The 20,699-nt window shown below is 36.2% G+C and overlaps 1 protein-coding gene across 4 annotated transcripts; it reads right to left on the reverse strand.

Annotated features, from left to right (window-relative positions):
• Positions 1 to 2,077: 2,077 nt before the first annotated feature.
• Positions 2,078 to 17,203, reverse strand: LOC114097376 (zinc finger protein 420-like). Of its 4 annotated transcripts, none has more exons than XM_071605130.1 (5): positions 16,883 to 17,203; positions 12,820 to 12,889; positions 10,800 to 10,926; positions 8,303 to 8,398; positions 2,078 to 4,383 (listed from the first exon to the last, which is right to left on the reverse strand). In XM_071605130.1, the coding sequence occupies exons 2-5, from the start codon at positions 12,826 to 12,828 to the stop codon at positions 2,945 to 2,947; spliced, it is 1,671 nt and encodes a 556-aa protein (XP_071461231.1). In that variant the 5' UTR covers positions 12,829 to 12,889; positions 16,883 to 17,203; the 3' UTR covers positions 2,078 to 2,944. The 4 variants fall into 4 exon arrangements, with proteins under 4 accessions (XP_071461231.1, XP_071461232.1, XP_071461230.1 ...); XM_071605131.1 differs by having other exon boundaries at positions 10,818 to 10,926; positions 12,820 to 12,934; XM_071605129.1 differs by having other exon boundaries at positions 12,820 to 12,934.
• Positions 17,204 to 20,699: the final 3,496 nt, after the last annotated feature.

The following is a 20,699-nucleotide window of genomic DNA, read 5'->3' on the forward strand; positions in this document are numbered from 1 at the left end:
GGTTAAATTACTACTTTATTTCAAAATCCCTAAACTTCTAGACATATTCATTGGTTTCAAGGAAAATAAACAAAACTTTTAAAGAGTCTCATGCTCTACCAAATGAGCTAGCCAGGCACCTGTAAAATTTTAAAAGATGAATTTCCAATGAGTAGAGGACTATCAACATTCCAAAGTTCTGATATATGGGCATTTTGGAATAGGCCCTCATTTCTATATTAATTTTTTAATCATTTTAGGACTTTTACATGAGTTTATAATTTTCAGAGAGGTGACAAAATATCACCATGATGATTAATAATATAAAATGGATCTTTATAATCAAGTAGTCACTTCTGTAATCAAGTGATAATATCTAGCATCATTAATACAGGTTGAGTATCCTTTATTCTAAGTGGTTGGGACTAGAAGTGTTTCAGATTTAGGATTTTTTAAAAATTTTAGAATACTGGCATATGCATAAGTGAGATATCTTGAGGATGGGATCCAAGTCTAACCACTAAATTCATTTTTCCATATACATAGCCTAAAGATTATTTTGTATAATATAGTCATGAGACACAATATGACAATGGTCCTATAAGACAGTATTGCCTACTGATGTCATAGCTGCCTTAATTTGTGTAACTACACTATGATGTTTGCACAACATCTAAATTGCCTAATGGTGCATATCTTAGAACGTATCCCTGCCTTTAAGTTATACATGGCTTTATTTTATTTTTTCAATATATTTTTTTAGTTGTTGATGGACCTTTTTTTTTTAAAGTATTTATTTTTTAGTTGTAGTTGGACACAATACCTTTATTTATTTATTTTTAAGTGGTGCTGAGGATCAAACCCAGGGCCTTGCACATGCTAGGCGAGTGCTCTACCACTGAGCCACAACCCCAGCCCCTATTTATTTGTTTATTTATATGTGGTGCTGAGAATCGAACCCAGTGCCTCACACATGCTAGGCAAGTGATCTACCACTGAGCCACAACCCCAGCCCCATCATGACTTTATTTTAAATGCCCATATTTTGACCTGTCACATGAAGTCAGGTATGAAATTTTCTACTGGTATCATTATGTTGGTGCTCAAAAAGTTTCCGATTTTGAAGCATTTCAAATTTTGGGTATTTTTGGGGGGAGAAAAGGAGCACGAGTTTTAAACCCAGAGGCATTCAACCACTGAGCCACATCCCCAGCCCATTTTTTATTTAGAGACAGAGTCTCTTTAAGTTAATTGGGGCCTTGCCAAGTTGTTGAGGCTGGCTTTAAACTTGTTATCCTCTTGCCTCAGCCTCCCAAGGTTCTCTGTGTGCCACTAGGTATAGAAAATTTTGGATATTTAAAAAAAATTTTTTTTTAGTTGGACACAGTACCATTTATTTATTTATTTATTTATTTATTTATTTATTTATTTATTTAATGTGGTGTTGAAGATTGAACCCAGTGCCTTACATGTGCCAGACAAGCACTTTTCCACTGAGCTACAACCCAAGCCCCAAATTTTGTATTTCTGGATTTGAGATGCTGAACCTATACTGGGAAAACTCAACATTATATATTTTTAATTTATACACATCAACTACATGAATCCTTTTGTTTAACTCAGATTTACTGGAACTAATAGAGATAGAAGAACAAGATAAATGGGCTGGGGGCTTAGCTTAGTAGTAGAGTACTTGCCAAGCATGTGTGAGGTCCTGGGTTTGATTCCCAACACCACAAAAACAAAGATAAATGCTTCCCAAGAAAAACAATTTTAAAAATCTACAAAGTATTCTATACCCTTCAAAAATCCAAAGTCATAAAAAATTATAGGGAAGTTGCTCTGAAACAGGAGTTAGCAACTTAAAAAAATATTTTAGAATCCGGATAATAGAATTCTCTGTTGTAACTATCCAACTCTGCTAGAGTAATGCAAAAGTAACCAGACACTATATAAAGAAATATATTTTAGCAGAACTCCAATGAAACTCATGTTTTAAATCCTCTTTTAAAAAATTCTACTATATTTTAACCAGAAAGGATTATTTTAAACTATAACAGAGTATAAGAAATTACATGAAGCTTTTATAAAATTATTATCAGTATATGGACTTTATTCTCATAATAATTCATCCATAGTAATATAAATAGTATAAAATAGTATCTATTACTTACTGAACAGAGACAATGTGAAAAAGCTTTCCAACTTTTCTCATTTCCAATAATGGCACTATAATATATTTATTATTGTTCTTTGCACAGGACTCCCAGAAGGCCAAACGTTGTGACCAATGTCATACAGGCTGTAAATAATAGAATGGAAACCACAAGTTTTTCTACCTTTGTTAGATCAACAGGTGCTTCCTGTGATGTGAGCTTTCTTGAGTTAATAACTGATACAGGTGGAAGACTTTTATAAATAAAGCATAAAAAACAAACACATTTCCTACATTCTCTGAATTTTCCTCTAAGGTGACTGACTATACTAACAATTTATGTACAGAGAAACATAAAGATTTTCTTACACTACGTAAAAATAAATTAGAAATTCTCTGAATAGGAACAATGTTTGGATCATTGCTTAAAAATTTGAAATATTATTTATATTCTGAAGGGTTTCACACCATAAACCATTTAATGCCTTAGAAAAACCATATTTAAAAGCATTCCCACATTCTCTTCTTTTCTCTCTTTTTTTTTTTTTTTTTTGATTGAGCCCAGGGGTGCTTAACCAATGAGCCACATCCCCAGCCCTTTTTACCTTTTATTTAGAGACAGGATCTTACTGAGTTGCTGAGGCTGACCTTGAACTCATGATCCTCCTGCCTCAGCCTCCCAAGCTCCTGGGATTACAGGCCTGTGCCACATTCTTTTCAAATTGTTTGTTATGAATACACTGATACACTACACACTGCCCACTGCATATATGTGCATTTCTATAGAACTTTCATCCATAAAGTTTTTTTCTAGTTATGAATTCTTTGATGTACTTTAAGACTTGACCTAAATCTAAAGGATTTCCCACATTTATTACATTCAAAAGGCTTCTTATCACTGTGAATACTCTGATGTCGAGTAAGTCGTCCACAGACAGTAAAGGCCTTCCCACATTCCTTACATTCATAGGGTTTTTCACCAGTATGAATTCTCTGATGTACAGTAAGTTGATGGCCACTCTTAAAAGCTTTTCCACACTCTTTACATTCATAGGGTTTCTCACCAGTATGAAGTTTATGATGCATTCTAAGGCTTTCAATATGACTAAAGGCCTTACAACAGTCCTTACATTTATATGGTTTCTCACCAGTATGAATTCTCTCATGTCTAACAAGGTCTGAGGTACGACCAAAGGCCTTCCCACATTCTTTACAGACGTAGGGTTTTTCACCAGTATGAATTTTTTGATGTGTCCTAAGGCTACCACCATGAATAAAGGCCTTCCCACATTCTTGACATTTATAGGGTTTCTCACCAGTATGCATTCTCTCATGTTGAATAAGTGCTGAGGCACGAGTGAAGGCCTTCCCACATTCATTACATTCATAGGGTTTCACACCAGTGTGCATTCTCTGATGTGGAATGAGTTGATAGATACGACTAAATGTCATCCCACATTTTTCACATTCATAGGGCTTCTTGCCTGTATGAATTGTCTCGTGTTGAACAAGATTTGAGGCACAACTAAAGGCCTTCCCACATTCTTTACATTTACAGGGTTTCTCACCAGTGTGAATTCTGTGATGTACTCTAAGATCTATACTTCGACTAAAGGTCATCCCACATTCACGACATTCATAGGGTTTTTCACCAGTATGAATTCTGTCATGTTGCACAAGGTGAGAAGCTTGACTAAAGGTCTTCCCACATGCCTTACATTCATAGGGCTTCTCACCAGTATGAATTCTCTGATGAATTTTAAGTTTTCCACCTTTACTAAAGGCCTTTCCACATTCATGACACACATAGGATTTCTCACCAGTGTGAATTTTTCCATGTTGAGTCAGGTAGGAAGCACGACCAAAGGTCTTCCCACACTCTTCACATTGATAGGGTTTCTCACCTGTATGTATTCTCTGATGAACTTTAAGGTCTATATTACGACTAAAGGTCATCCCGCATTCCTCACATTTATAGGGTTTTTCACCAGTATGAATTTTCTGATGTTGTAACAGGTTAGATGCACGATTGAAGGCCTTTCCACATTCCTTACACTCATAGGGCTTCTCACCAGTATGAATTCTCTGATGTACTATAAGGTCTGTATGACGAGTGAAGGCCTTCCCACATTTGTCACATTCCTTGGATTTCTCACTATTGTGAATTCTTTGATGTAGAGTAAGAGATGAATATTTTCTATAGAGGTGTACTTTCTCAGAGCTGATTTTTTCATATCTTGACTCCAAATCTAAAAGAAATAAAAATCTTTTGTCTTCCTGGATGCCAAAAAATAAATGTTCTATAGATTCTTAAAGATTTTTAAATGCTACCAATTAGAGATGAATACTTGAAAGAACTCTAAAATCAGCTCTTTAACTTGCAGTTATTACTGATAATGTCTCCATAACATTCACTTATCACATTTTATTACAGAGATTAAATGTATTCCTTCTATATCATTCCCATATACAATGTAAACATATTAAAAGCAACTACTTATTGATTTTTCACCAATTATATCTCTCCTTAAAAATAATATTATGATTCCTTCCTATGCACAGCCATGTAAACTTTTTGTGGTTTTCCATATCAAATGAAGCACTAAGTTTTTATTATCTTTGCTGAGATTTTCTTATTGTTCATTCTACAAGTGTTTCATCTATTTTATGCCTTCATATTTTTTCTCAGGTATTCTCTCACTTTCCCTTTTAATCAGGGTTGATTGTTCTGGTAATTCCCAGATGAGTCTGTCAATGAATTTTCAGGTAAATACTAGGTTTATACCCTAATGAAAATCTTAAGGAATTCTGAGCTTCTTGGGTACTTCAGAGAGGAAAAAAAACAAAAAACAGAAAGTGATCTAAACAGGAATCTAGAGGAAGAGTGATAGGAAATATATGAAAAGGAATTGAAACATTTACCTTGGAGGATAATAATCTAGAAGGAATAGCTTAGCTGGGCACCATGGCATATGCCTGTAATCTCAGCTATTTGGGAGGCTGAGGCAGGAGAATTGAAAGTTTGAGTGCAGCCTGGGAAACCTTACAAGACACTGACTCAAAATTTAAAACAAAATTTTTAAAGATCTGGGTATACCACTGGGTTCATCCTCAGTTCTGAAAACAAAACAAAAAACAACAAAAATTTAAAACCACTAAATGACAAACAAATTTCAAAGATGTGAGAATAAAGAAAAGATGAATAGAATATAAAAAGGAAAAAGAGACTGGGGCTGCGGTTATGGCTCAGTGATAGAGTGCATGTCTAGCATGTGTGAGGCACTGGGTTTGATCCTCAGCACCACATAAAAATAAACAAAGTAGGGCTGGGGTTGTGTGGCTCAGTGGCAAAGTGCTTGCCTAGCATGTGTGAGGCACTGGGTTCGATTCTCACCACCACATATAAATAAATGAATAAAATAAAGGTTCATCAACATCTAAAAATATTTTAAAAAATAAAGTATTGTGTCCATCTACAACAAAAATAATATTTAAAAAACTGAGTTAGGTAAAATATCTGGGGAAATGATGCTGATAACACACTAAACTTGATAAAAGTTTACAACCACAGTAGGCTGGGGTTGTAACTCAGTGGAATAGTATTTGCCTAGTATGTGTGAGGCCCTGGCTTTGATTATCAGCACCACATAAAAATAAATAAAATAAAGATCCATTGACAAATAAAAAAGTATTTTTAAAAAAGCTCGTGAATGCGAATTACAACAGGCGAAAGGAAAACCTGCCTAGACAAATAAACTACTGGAAAATACAGATAAAAAAGTCTTGAAAGCAGAAAAAAATGTCTTCTTATATTCAGAGGAACAATGATTCTAACATCAGAGTTTGCTCATTAGAAACTGTAGAGGCCACAGCTGAACATGGTGGTGTATACCTATGATCCCAGCTACTCAGAAGGCTGAGGCAAGAGGATCCCAAGTTCAAGGCCAGCCTTGGCATCTTAGTGAGACCCTATCTCAAAAAAAGGCTGGGGTTGTAGCTTAGTGGTAGAGAGCTTGTCTTGCATTGTGAGGCACTGGCTTTGATCCTCAGCACCACATAAAAATAAAAAAATAAATGTAATTAGGATTACACTGGTTGTGTAATCCTATATCATGTACAACCAGAAGAATGAGAAGTTAAACTCCATTTATGTATGATGTGTCAAAATGCATTCTATTGTCATGTATAACTAATCAGAACAAATTAAAAAATTGAAAAAATAAATTTAAATAAAAGCAAGTTTTAAAAAATAAAGGTATTATGTCCATCTACAACTAAAAATTTTTAAAAAAAGAATCTTTTCTAATGACAATGGAACAAAACTAGAAAAAAAACAACAGAAGGGCAAAACAACCAATGCTTCAGACAAGAATTGGTCAAAAAATCACATGGGAAATTAGAAATTATTTTAAGGCAAATGAATATGAAAATAGAACATACCAAAATTTATGGATGCAGGAAAAGCAGTGTTTTCAGTCTTTCACCATGGAGTATGATGTAAACTATGGGCTTTTCATATGTGACATTGTCTTAGCCTATTTTCTGTTGGTATAAAATACTGGAAACTGGGCAATACATGAAGAATAGGAATTTATTTTGGCAAATGGTTCTGGAGGCTGGAAGACCAAAATTGGATAACTATGTGTGGTGAAGGCTTCCTGCTATATAATAACATGGCAGAAAAGTAAAAAAACAAGTTGGACTGTGTAGAAGAAATAAAACACAAAGGGTAGCCTTACAACAACCTGCTCTCCAGTTATCTAATTCATTCCTTCAGAAAAGCATTAATCCCTCTTAACAGAATTAACTCTAAAAGGTCTCACCTCCCAATACTGCCACAATAACAACCATATTTCAATACGAGTTTTGGAGGGGAAAAAACATGTTCAAACTGTTAGATTTTATTACATTGAGGTAGATTCCTAGTTTGTTGAGTTTTTTAATCAGGAAAGTGTAGTAAATTTTGTTAAATTGTTTTCCTGTACCTTAAGAATTAAGACAATTTTTCCCTTTATCCTGTTAATGTGATGTATAACATTGATTTCATACAATCACTATCCTTGCGTTCAAGAATTAAGACCCACTTGGTCATGGAGTATAATCTTATTAAGTGCTGTTGACTTCAGTTCACTAGTATTTTTGCTGAAGACCTTTGTATCAATATTCATAAGTGATATTGGTCTATAGGTTTCTTGTAGTGTCTTTGTCTGGTTTTGGTTACCAAAGTCTCATAGAGGGTTTGTGGCCTAAGTTCTTACACTTTACCTTTTTGAGATGATCAACAGTTCTTTTTTTTAGTGTGTGTGTGTGTGTGTGTGTGTATTTTAGTTGTAGTTGGACACAATACCTTTATTTTATTTATTTATTTTTATGTGGTGCTGAGGATCAAACCCTGCGCCTCAAATTTGCTAGGCCTGGATTCTATTGCTAAGCCACAACCCAAGTCCTTATCAACAGTTCTTGATCATCTTACCTTACCTAAATTTATCCTATTAATTTTTTTTGTACCAGGAATTGAAGCCAGGGGTGCTTAACCACTGAGCCACAACCTTAGCCCTTTTTAATATTTTATTTAGAGACAGGGTCTGCTAAGTTACTTTTTTAAGGGCCTTGATAAATTGCTGAAACTGAATTTGAACTTGCAATCCTCTTGCCTCAGCCCCCAGAGCCACTGGGATTACAAGCATGTGCCACCACACCTGGCTGCCTATTCTTGGTTAGTTTCCTTCATAGTATATTTCACTACTTGATACTACTTATCTATTTTTTATAGTGTTATTATATGTCTTCCCTAATATATTAACTCCATTAATTTCTTTGCCAAATACAGGAATGAATACACTTTTAGGCAATAAAGCCACATATATAAATCTAAGTGAATACAGGTTTTGAAATCAGTTGGGTCCAAAATACAAGTGAAAGGGCATTAGGAAAGAATTAATGAATGGGGAGGGAAATATGAGCCTAAAAAATTGTGTGGTTAATTAAGGTGAAGATGGAGCTCATTGTAGCTCATGCAGAGTATTTATCTCTTCTCTACATCAGAAGCCTTTTCTTTACTATGAATGAATATTTCTAACCAACATTTCAAGTGTGACTCTTCCTTGACTACTTGGGCTACTGCTTGTAGATGGCTTTCCATAGCCAGATTTACTCTTATTTATTTACCTTTACGCCATTTTCTTGTTTCTTTCTTTATAATCATCCAGGGCTCTTTTCCTTGCTCCAATAATGTAATAACATCTGGCTTAGAAATGGAATGGCCTGTTTAAAAAGAAAAAAAAGTGCAATGCAACATGATACAAAAAAAAAAATACATTATTGCCAGGCATGGTGGTACATGCCTATAATCCCAGCAACTCAGAAGGGTGAGATAGGAAATTTGAAGCCAGACTAAGGAAGTTAGTGAGTCCATGTCTCAAAATAAAGAAAAAGGGTTAGGGATGTATGTCTGTGATAGAGTGCATCTGGGCTCAATCCCTAGTACCACAACAAAACTAAACAAACCCAAAATTGTACTAAAGTAAATTAAAGGTCAAAAAAATATTGAAGCCAGGCATTGTAGTACACATCTGTAATCCCAGTGACTTAGGAGGATTCTAAGTTCAAAGCCAGTCTCAGTAACTTATTGAGAATTAGGGGTGTGGCTCAGTGGTAAAGTACCCCTGGATTTAATCTTCAGAACCCACCCCCAAAAAAGATATTGAATGAGATTTTTAAGAAGAGAAAGTAAGGAAATTAAAGAATAAAACATTAAACTGGGTACAATGATACATGCCTGTAAGCCCAGATACTTGGGAGGCTAAGGTAGAAAGATTACAAGGTTTAGGGCTGGGGATGTGGCTCAAGTGGTAGCGCGCTTGCCTGGCATGCGTGTGGCCCGGGTTCGATCCTCAGCACCACATACAAACAATGATGTTGTGCCCGCCGAAAACTAACTAAATAAATAAATATTAAAATTCTCTTTCTCTCTCTCTTAAAAATAAATAAATAAATGTGGTCTTTATCCCTCATGAAAACTTTAAAAAAAAAAAAAAAGAAAAGAAAGATTACAAGGTTTGAGGCCAGCCTCAGTAACTTAGTGAGACTGTCTCAAAATTAAAACAAAAAGGGCTGGGATGTAGTTCAGTGTAACATACCCTTGAGTCCAATCCCCAATACTGGGAAACAAACAAACAAAAACCATAATATACACATTTGTATCCTCTTTTTCTTTTTTTGGGGGGGGGGGGGTAGCGGGGTACCAGGGATTGAACCCAGGGGTGCTTAACCACCAAACCACATCCCCAGCTCTTTTTTATATTTTATTAGAGACAGGGTCTCACTGAGTTGCTTAGGGCCTCACTAAGTTATTGAGTCTGGATTTGAACTTCTGATCCTCCTGCCTCAGCCTCCTAAATTGCTGTGATTACAGGCATATGCCACTGTACCTGGCTGTATCCTCTTTTTCTTGATAGCGTATATAATACCATGGTTGAAAATACTGTGGGGCTGGGGTTGTGGCTCAGTGGTAGAGCACTTGCCTAGCACATGTGAGGCCCTGGGTTCTATCCTCAGCACCACATAAAAAATAAATAAATAAAATAAAAGTATTGTGTCCAACTACAATGAAAAAATAAATATTAAAGAAAATACAGACTCTACTGGGTGCTGTAACACATGTCAGTAATCCCAGTGACTTGGGAGTCTAAGACAGGCTAAGATTGCAAGTTTGAGAACAGTCACAACAATTTAGTGTGAGGCCCCAAGTAACTTAATGAGAACTGGTCTCAAAATAAAATATGAAAAGAGTTGAGGATGTAGCTCAGTGGTAAAGTGCCCCTATGTTCAATCCCCAGCACTAAAAATAAATAAATACAGAAAGAAAATATAAATTCTGAAGCCTATTAACAATTTCTGTCTTTCCACCTTCTAGCTGTGTGTGAACTTGGGCTAATCACTTATGCAAAATGTGTTGCAGTATTTTCATTTGGAAATGGGAATAATAATAAGGTTGAATTTAATAAGGGAAATGTATATATAGGTATCTGTATTATAAAGTGCTTAAGAGCACTGCCTCTGTAAACATACTTACAGATTACAATTTTTAACTACAAATCAGATAAAATTTGCCTAAATAAATGAAATGTGTTTGCTTCATTTTTAAATGAATTCTACTTATTTAATTCAACAAATTGTAGAGGTTCTTTTAGTAATTAGAGCAATTTAGGACCCTCTGTCAAGCTATTCTCCCTGTGAATGAATCAGACAGATATTCTGAACATAAATAGGGAACCTGGATCCTTTAATAATTGTTATATAACATGTCACAAAATCCTAATGTGGCTCCTTCTCATAAACGAAGAGTCGACTCTTAAGTAGAACCAGACAAGGTGTTCTACTTAAGAAAGACAGGGAATGAGTCAAATGTATGATATGTCAAGATCATTGTATTGTCATGCGCAACTAATATAAAAAGAAAGAAAGAAAGAAAGACAGGGAAGATGAATATGTTTATAATAGAATTTCTTCTTCTAACCCAACAAAGTTCAAGTTGCTTCTTTGGGGAAAAGGGAAAAGAAATGTAACCAGTTTCTTTAAAAACTTGCCTTGAAAATCAGAATTAAAAAAACACATAGAGAGCAGATTCTAAGTTATCCTAAATTATTCAAGGCCAAAAACATACCCAGTGAGACTAAGTTACCATAGTTCTCCATCATCACATCCCGGTACAAGATCTTCTGGAAAGGGTTCAGACATTCCCATTCCTGCTGAGAGAAGTCCATGGCCACATCCCTGAATGTCACTGACCCCTGAAATGGCAAACCTGTGTATTATTGCAGAGATTAAAGGAACATTGTGAAGATGGTACAGAAGAGATAAAGATTGCATTGCATGAAGAAAGCAATAATACAAGCCTTTGGGCTACACATCTATAATATGGAGGGGACTGAAGCAGAATGTATACATGGTTTTGAAGAAAATTGCCAAGGAACCATCAACAACCACTTAAGTGAGCTTTGAAACATCCATCCAAAGTTGAGTCTTAATCTTACTACATTCTTCAATAACACTTTCATCATCTTTTTAAGAGATCCAGAGGGGCTAGGGTTGTGGCCCAGTGGTGAAACACTTGCCTAGCATGTGTGGGTCACTGGATTCAATCCTTGGCACAGCATAAAAATAAATAGGCGGGGCACAGTGGCACACACCTGTAATCCAATAGATCGTAGAGGCTGAGGCAGGAGGATGGGGAGTTCAAAGCCAGCCTCAGCAAAGGCAAAGCACTAAGCAACTCAATGAGACCTTGTCTCTAAATAAAATACAAAATAGGGGCTGGGGATGTGGCTCAAGAGGTAGCGCGCTCGCCTGACATGCGTGCGGCCCGGGTTCGATCCTCAGCACCACATACAAACAAAGATGTGTATGCCGAAAAACTAAAAAAATAAATAAATAAATATTAAAAAATAAAATACAAAATAGGACTGGGGATGTGGCTCATCTAGTGCCCTTGAGTTCAATCCCCAGGACCAATAAATAAATAAATAAAAGTAAAGGTATTGTGCTCACCTACAACTTAAAAAAAAAAAAAAAAAAAAAAAGAGCGGGTGATGAGTGGGGTGGATCCAGAGCCAGAAAGGTAAAGTTAGCCATGTCTAACTGACCCACAGAAACTGAAATAAATGTTTGCTACTTTAAACTATATTAGGTTTCAAGATAATTTATTATTTAGTAATAGATAAAAAATATATTAGGGGATAGGTTGTGGCTAAGTGGTAGAGTGCTTGCCTAGCACTTGTGAGGCACTGGGTTTCCCAGCACCACATATAAATAAATTTTAAAAAAAGGTGTTGTGTCCATCTAAATACCTAAAAAATTAAATATGTGTGTGTGTGTGTGTTTTGTGTGTAAAAATGCTGAGGAAGGAAAATGAATATACATAACACCCAAGTTAGTATGTCCCATTTAATATCAGAATACCAGAATACTCTTTTTTCCTTTGGTACTGGGATTGAACCCACAAAGCCATCTGGTCATTCAATGCCAAATTTCTATCTTCACTATTTGGCAATCTCAAGTCTGTGAAAATTTCAGTTTTTTCATGTATGTCAATACTTTCATTTGTCTTCCTCACCAAACTAGACTTTGACATGGAAGGTATAAATCTTTACTTCAAAGGACTTAAGTCCATCACTGCCCTTCATAAATAAATGGGCACTTAAGATATGTTGAAAAATTGGTCAGTAATTATATGATCACTTGTAAGTTTATTATTTAATTTTATTTATTTATTTTTTGGTACTGAGGATTGAACCCAAAGCTGCTTAACCTCTGAGTCACATCCCCAGCTCCTTTTATTTATTTTTTTTTAATTTTGAGACAGGGTCTCACTAAGTTGTGGAGGGGCTTACTAAGCTGAAGTTTAATTTTTTATTTTGAATTTTTATTTTTTCCTGCAGTATTGCGGATTGAATCCAGGGCCTCCACATGGTGAGCAAGCACTCTACTACTAAGTCACATATCCTAACTAGTAAGTTTAAGATTAGCAAGTAAGTTCAGGGAGGATGCTGGGTAATTCGTCATGACAGTTCTGTGAAAGAACAAGAACTAGAAGCAGATTATTTGAAGAAAATTTTTCCTGATTGGAAACTTTTGGGAAAACTACCTACACATATAAATCAACAAGGAGAGAAACATCAACTTACATGGGCCATGGTTTAGTCTGCAAGAGTAGATCAGTCCTCAGGTTTACTCTATCAGAAAGCACAGCCAGAGCTGGGAGAAGAGGAAGATCTTGAGTCCACTTTTGCATTAGTATTCCTAACAAAACGTAAGTTTCTTAATATTGTTGTTATGTACTTCCATTCCAAGTTCCAAACTATTTCCTATCACATACAACTTGGGCAGATTAGAGTTCTAAATCACAAGGGTATCATAGAACAGAGACATTTCTGCACTGAACTTAGCATATGTTAGCATAAGTTTTCTGGTCACTGAATGAGTCTGGTGAGGCAGATGTATAGATCTGAAGTTAAACAACAGAGTATTGATCTGAGCAGATCATCTTCCTTCTATTCCTACCTTCCAAGACTGAAAACAGCCCTAATCATCCAAATCACAACCTCTTTTGTGGCTTTGCAATTGAAGTTGGTTAAGATATTGGAAATAAAAAGGCAGTGCTCTATATTTTAAGTCTGGCAAAGCTTACTAGAATACAAAGTGGACATAAAATGTGAAGTTGGGGGAAAAATTTTAAGGATGTGGAAAACATTCCAGATATACTGCCAGAGAAAACTCATACTGACCAACATAATAACTATTGATGTGAAATATATGAAAATATCAATCAATAGAGAAAAAACAGACCACTGAAATCAGTAGACAGAAGTCTGGAAGGTTATATAGCCATTTATAAACAATGTTTTTGTTTTAAAGTTTTTCATAATAATTGTAAAAATGACTAGAGGTCAACTTGAAATATGTAGTGTATTCTTAAAAACTTAAGATGTTCTCCCAAAATGAAGAGACTTTAAGAAAATTCTTTGTAAATTTAAGTTGTTTGACTTGAATGGCTTTTCTTAGTTTCCTTTTGGATATCAATATCCAAACTCACTTCATCATTTCTTCTCAAGTATGCTAGAGAGTTCTACTTAGAAAAAATGGAGAGCAAACTTCATTCAGCATCATCAATCTGTAGGACATGATCTGGTAAAATGAAGAATCTTTTAAAAAGAATCTTATGCTCCCATACAAGATGGGGATTTAAGAGAATATAAATTTTAGAGTCTTCAGAAAATATTATATGTACTTGCAAGACAGTTTGACAGCAGATATTGGTGACATTTTTTCCGAAAGTTATTTTTAAAACATTATTAATTCTGAAAGAATGTCAATATGTTAATTGAGTTTAAAATAACATTTCTAATACCTAAAGTTGTAAAGTTAGACTTTTCAAGCAAGGAGATCCTTGGCTGCTTCTTTCAACATACACAAAGGTATATGAGTGATTCAGATTTCTTTTGCAAATTAAGAGAACTCTTTGCCTCCTTTATTTGATCAGGTCTTTTATGTCAAAACAGAACCACAAAGAAATATAAACATAAAAAGGTTAAAAGACTAGTCTTACTTTCTTCTTCATTAATTCCTTAAGGAATGATTTTTTTGGCAAAGCTATATTATTTCCGTCATCTAAATACAACATAAAGATATTCCAAAGTATTAAAATTTATAGATATCATTATTAGAGGGCTGGGATTGTGGCTTAGCGGTAGAGCACTCGCCTAGCATGGGCAGGACCCGGGTTTGATTCTCAGCACCACATAAAAATAAAGGTGTCCATCTACACCTAAAAAATAAATATTAAAAAAATACTTTAAAAGATATCATTATTGGAAAAGGCTAAATTTTTGACATTAAAAAAAATCTCTGTAAATACTAGGTCTGTCATGAAAAATCAATGTGATTGAACCAAACAACACTTTTTTTTTTTTTTTTTTTTTTTTGGTCCTGGGGGTTGAACTCAGAGGCCTGAGCCATATCCCCAGTACTTTTTTGTATTTTATTTAGAAACAGGGTCTCACTGAGTTGCTTAGCACCTTGCTAAGTTGCTGAGGCTGGCTTTGAAACTGGTGATCCTCCTGCCTTAGGTTCTGGAGCCACTGGGATTACAGGCATGAGCCACCACACCTGGCACTTAACTATTTTTGAATATCCTTTAGCTCCATAGCACTGATATAATTAGACACATTTCATTACAAAGATTCTTCAATTAGTAGAGAGAGAGAATGGCCTTTGTAAGCTAAAGAAATGTATATGACAAATAAGCAGAAAAGTTTTGGGTATAGAAAAGATACTCAATGAAATGTGGCTACACCCCCATCTATTCTTCTCTAAAGAGTTAATTAAAATAACATTTTGTACAATACTTCTAAAAGATTTTTTCCAAAATTCTATTTTTAAAATTAAGCTGCATATATAATTTAAAATTTTATTGAGTCCCTTTTCCCCCCTAGTACTGAGGATTGAATCCAGGGCTTTGCTTATGCTAAGCAAGAGCTTTACTGATGAGCTACTTTTTATTTTGAGACAGGGTCTCATGTCCAAACTGGCCTCCAACTTAACAATTCTCTTGCCTCAGCCTGAGTATATGGGATTATAGGCATGTGTCCCCATGTCCAGCTACCTTGAGTACCCTCATGCATGTATGAAGACTGTTTAACATTAGCTTATTGTGCTTTCTTACTTAAAATGATTGGTTTTTTTTGGGCTGGGGATGTGGCTCAAGCGGTAGCGCGCTCGCCTGGCATGCGTGCGGCCCGGGTTCGATCCTCAGCACCACATACAAACAAAGATGTTGTGTCATACAAAGATGTTGTGTCTGCCGATAACTAAAAAAATAAATAAATATTTTAAAAAATGATTAATTTTTATAAAGAGAACATTTTATTATCTGCAAAATATTCTATCCAATGGAGTCTATGTGCTTTTCTTAACTATTCTCACAATCTCAATGACAAAATCTGTGCAAAACCAAGATATAACAATCTTCGATTTTATATCAAAAATCAGTCTTGAATCTTCTGGGTTATGTACACTCTTGAAAAATACAAATTTACAGCAATTATCTATACAAATTCAAGGGCTGTGGTTCCCTATAGACAAAAGACAACTGGTTAAGAACGTCTGTTCTGCAAATTTGGAGCCAAACTATTACAATACAAGGGCACAAGATAATTAACTTCGTATTTCGTTACTTCTGACTATAGAAACCTAAAAGAGAGCTAGAAGCAATGGGGGTTTGCCAGTAATCCCAGTGACTCGAGAGGCTGAGACAGAGGATCCCAAATTCAAAGCCAGCCTCAGTAATTTAGCAAGGCTCCATCTCAAAATAAAAAAATAAATAAAAATAAAAAGAGCTGGGGATGTGGTTCAAGTGGTAGCACGCTCGCCTAGCATTCGTGAGGCACTGGGTTCCATTCTCAGCCCCACATAAATGTGAAGTAAAGATACCGTATGCACCTAAAACTAAAAAATAAATATTAAAAAAAAAGAGTTGGGGATGTGGCTCAGTGGTTAAGTGCTCCTGCATTCAATCGCCAGTACCAACCACAAGAGAGAGAGAGAGGAGGGAGGGAGGGAGGGAGGGAGGGAGAGAGAGAGAGAGAGAGAGAGAAAGAAAATGAAGCCTAAAGAGGAGTGATCCAGAATAACCACAAGGCTCAGTATTTATTACGTTACTTCTTCCTTAGTTACGCCTGTATTGACCTCATACAAAGACCTGGGTGAAGTTAGAAGAGGGTTAACCTATACCAGAGTTCACAGTAGTTCCTTGAATGAGAGCTCAGGGAAAGTCGCAGTTGTCAAGCAGAAGACTGCAGAGTTCTCCCGGTAGGAATCCCATTTCTAATTCTATTCCGATCTAGTTCTAGGAGCCTGATTGGGGCAATTCCTGACTTACAATTCCCAACCTAACCGCAGGTCTGTAGCTTCTTCTGGAAGCTGTTATGTAGAATTCAATATCTGATATCCCACTTGGGAACATTTCTCTGTGGCAGTCAGTCAAATGTGGCTGTTAGAGGATGCAGGAAGCGACAGGGAACCTGCAGCCTCAGGTCACAGGGTAGCTCATCAATCTCAGCAATGCACGCTCAGGTAATGGGCACGCACCCTGTGTCCCCGCCACACAAGGACAACCACGCACTGCCAGTCTCAACCACACCCACCGACACCGAGGCACGCGCGGCCCTGTCAAGAGCAGCACCGTCTCACCTTCCGGGCCGCATACCCGCCGCTCCTCGCAGCTGCAGCACCCACCGCCTCGTGGGCAGGCAGACCCGCCCTGCGCGGTCGGGGCCTCCGAGCCTTGAGTGCCTCCCGCCACTAGGCTCTCGCGGGTCACGCAGGGCCTGGGGCGGCTGCGTCAGCAGAGTCTTTTTTGCAGACACCCACTCCGACTTATTTCTCAGGTGGGACGAACTCACAGCGCGCGAGGAAAGGTATCAGGAACGGAGCCAGAGGTCGCAGTTATATCCGTATCTCGTGGGAAATGTCCACACTAGGCTGTCTCGGCCTGCAGCCGCCTGTGGGAAATGGAGTCCACGGCCGAGAAAAACTGAGGACCGCGCGCCCCGCCCACCGCCAGTCCCGGCGCCTTCTGGGAGTGGCCTGCTGCATCTAGAGTGCGCACGCGCAGGTGCCCAAGTGCTGGAGGCACTGCCCTGAGAGGCGGGGACCGTCTAAGTGGTTTTCGTGGTCCGGAGGAGGCAAGTGTGGGTGGATCTGGATTGGGGTAGTCTCAGAAGGGAATTCTGCAGTTCTGTTACCAGGGTTCAACCTGATGTGTGAGGATCCACCTTGTAGTCAGTGCTGTGAACCCGAAGGTGATCTCGTGGCTTGACAGGTGCCAGTTAGTGAAGGTGGGATGCTGGAACCCTATGGCCCTGGGGTAGTAACAAGCTTTTTTTTTTTTTTTTTTTTTTTTTAATTTATTCTAATTTGTTATACACGATGGACAAGCTTGTTTTAATATATATGGAACAGTAACTTTTAATATCCCCGGAAAGATCTAGCTTGCCATATAAAGTGTTAGGTTGAGTTTTGAGCATAAAAGTGAAATTCCATTACATTCTTAAATAATTAACGTTTTTCATCCCTGGCAACATTAGATGATTTAATAAATTTGGTTAAAAATCATCTGAAGAAAAAACCTACATAATTTTAATATTTTGGTTTTGGAATAGGTTTTCTAAATATAAACAAGTTTTTTTTTTAATTTAGAAACTTGAGGTGGTAACTTTTTATAAATCTTGATAGTAATCTATAAATATCCAAATTATGCTAATGTAAAAATAAAACCTTCAGATAAATGAATTGGGGAAATAGTTATAACAATAGCATAAAATGTATGGTTAGGTAATAATCTTAATTTACTTTCACTCTGGTTTAATAATAGTGAATACCCCAAGAGGAAAAGGAGCAAAGTTTAAAAATTCACTATCAACAATATACATAGTAGGGGCTGTTGTTGTGGCTCAGTGGTAGAGCACTTGCCTAGCACTGGTGAGGCAATGGGTCAACCCTCAGCACCACATAAAAATAAATAAAGGTATTATATCCATATCCATCTAAAATATTTTTAAAAAACCAGTACACATAGTAAAAAAAATCAGTTCTTAGATCATTGCTCCAGAATCTCCTGAGTGAATCTCAGAAGTATAACAGAAGAATACATACATAGATCAGATAGATTAATGGATTAACTTAAGTCCAAGAATGAACTTTCATATATATATAGTCAACTAATGTTAAACAAGGCAATTCAAGGAGGGAGGGAAAAAAAAAAACATCGCTTTCAACAGACTAGAACAACTAGATAGCCATATGGAAAAGAATGAATTTGGATCCCTACCTCTCACCATGTACAAAATCAACTCAAAATGGATCGAAGAGTTAAAACAATAAAAATTTTGGAAACAATATAGGCATAATTCTTCTGATTCTGTAGTTAGCAATTATGTCTTAAATATGATGCAAAAGGGCTGATGTTGTAGCTTGATGGTAAAAGCACTTGCCTAGCATGCATGAGGCACTGGGTTTGATCGTACGCACCACATACAAATAAATAAAATGAAGGTACAATGTACATCTACAACTGAAAAATTAAAAACCTGCTTTTAAAAAAGAAAGAAATAGTTTATTTTTAAAAATGACACAACAATCAGAAGCAACAAGAGCAAAAGAAGAAATTGAACATAATTAAATTTTAAAACTTTAGATTTCAAGGGCCCTCACTTCAAGAAAGTAAGAAGATAACACAAAAGAAAATTTTGTAAATTGTATATAGGATAAGGAATTTGTATCTAGACTAAATAAAGAATTCTTTCAATTCATCAAGAAAAAGATAACCTAAACCAGGTTCTGTAATTTATGGGAGATGATAATATCAAGATTTTTCAGGGAATAGACAAAATAATAAAGTTTTTCTTTGTACTGGGGATTGAACTAAGGGCACTCTACCACAGAACTACATCCCCAGCCCTTTTTAATTTTTATTTTGAGACAGAGTCTCTATAAGTTGTTGATATAAGTCTCTTTAAGTTGCTGGCCTTGAACTTGTGATACTCCTGCCTCTAATCTTAACTCTCCCAAATGGCTATGATTATGGGAGTGTGTGTGGCCAGAGTTTCTTTCTTCAATAAAATAGCATGCAACATCATATTGCCTGCAAGGTACCAAACTCTTGAGTGTTCAATAAATATTCTAGGTATATTCCCTTTAAGAAAAAAACGTTTAATATAGGTGTACTTTAAAGTCTTAGAAGAGCACTATTTCCTCAATATTTAGTTATTTACTTACAACTCAAAAGATCACTATTATGCCAGATTCAATAAAGCATTTTTCTTTGACAATTTTTATTGATTATATAACATATATGGATTAGATGATTCCTAAAATGCCAGTACTTTCCAAGTTGACCTGTAGACTGTTGAACTACAGACTGAATAACATCTCTTTTCCAGCAGGTATGTAGAAATGAAGAGGCTGATTAAAAATTTTATGTAGAAATTAATATAGCCAAGTATCAGCATGCATAGATAGTATTGACTTTTTTCAGTGACTCACCAGCAACAATCCCTCTAACAAAGAATGAATCTCAGTCTTATAAGGTAGAGTATCTAAATTGGGTTCTCAATCTCAACATGCGGCTCAAGGAACACTTCTTGTTTTTTGTACCAGGGATTGAATTTAGGAGCACTCGGCCACTGAGCCACATCCCCAGCCCTATTTTGTATTTTATTTAGAGACAGGGTCTCACTGAGTTGCTAAGCACCTCACCATTGCTGAGGCTGGCTTTGAACTTGGGATCCTCCTGCCTCAGCCTCCCAAGCTGCTGGGATTACAGGTGTGCAACACTGCGCCTATTAAGGAACACTTCTTATATCTGTTAATCTTAAATTTTTTATTATTATTTGCTGGCTAATCCCTCCTTATTCTAATTCTTTGTAATGTAGTACTAACTACTTTTATTAATTGTTCCCTGTTAAATTACTGTAAAGTTTTTCTCTTGATGATAACACACACTGATGATTGCCTACTGAGGACTCCAATTATTATTTTTTTATTTAAAAAATTCATCAGTTGTAGATGGACACAATACTTTTATTTATTTTTATGTGGTGCTGAGGATCGAACACAGTGCCTCACATGTGTTAGATGAGTGCTTTATAACTGAGCCACAGCCCCATCTCAGTTATTGTTGACAATTTTTATTTTTCATTTGTCATTTTTTGTTCCACTTATTTTGTTGCTGTGCTGTTAAGTACATTCAAGTTTCTAATTGTTATACATTACTGATAAATTGATCCTTGCATCATTAGAAAATGTTCCCCTTTCATTTTGAATTGAAGACTATTTTGCCTGATGTTGGTAGAGTTACTTCAGTTATCTATATAACTGCATGGTATATTCTCCAATCGTTTTCCTTCCAACTTGTCTATCTAGATCTAAAGTATATCTCTTATAAAAAAGTAGTTGGGTATTTTTTGTTTTGTGAAGCTGACAATCTCTTCTATTTACCTATCTATCT

Source organism: Marmota flaviventris, chromosome 18 (genome assembly GCF_047511675.1).
Source record: "Marmota flaviventris isolate mMarFla1 chromosome 18, mMarFla1.hap1, whole genome shotgun sequence".
NCBI lineage: Eukaryota > Metazoa > Chordata > Mammalia > Rodentia > Sciuridae > Marmota > Marmota flaviventris.

Excerpts from the sequence above, each read along its gene's own strand:
- LOC114097376 (XM_071605130.1), bottom strand. Across the intron at positions 8,399-10,799 it reads TGGTAACTTAGTCTCACTGG|GCCATTCCATTTCTAAGCCA; the intron begins GTATGTTTTTGG and ends CTTTTTAAACAG. Across the intron at positions 4,384-8,302 it reads AACAAGAAAATGGCGTAAAG|ATTTGGAGTCAAGATATGAA; the intron begins GTAAATAAATAA and ends TATTTCTTTTAG.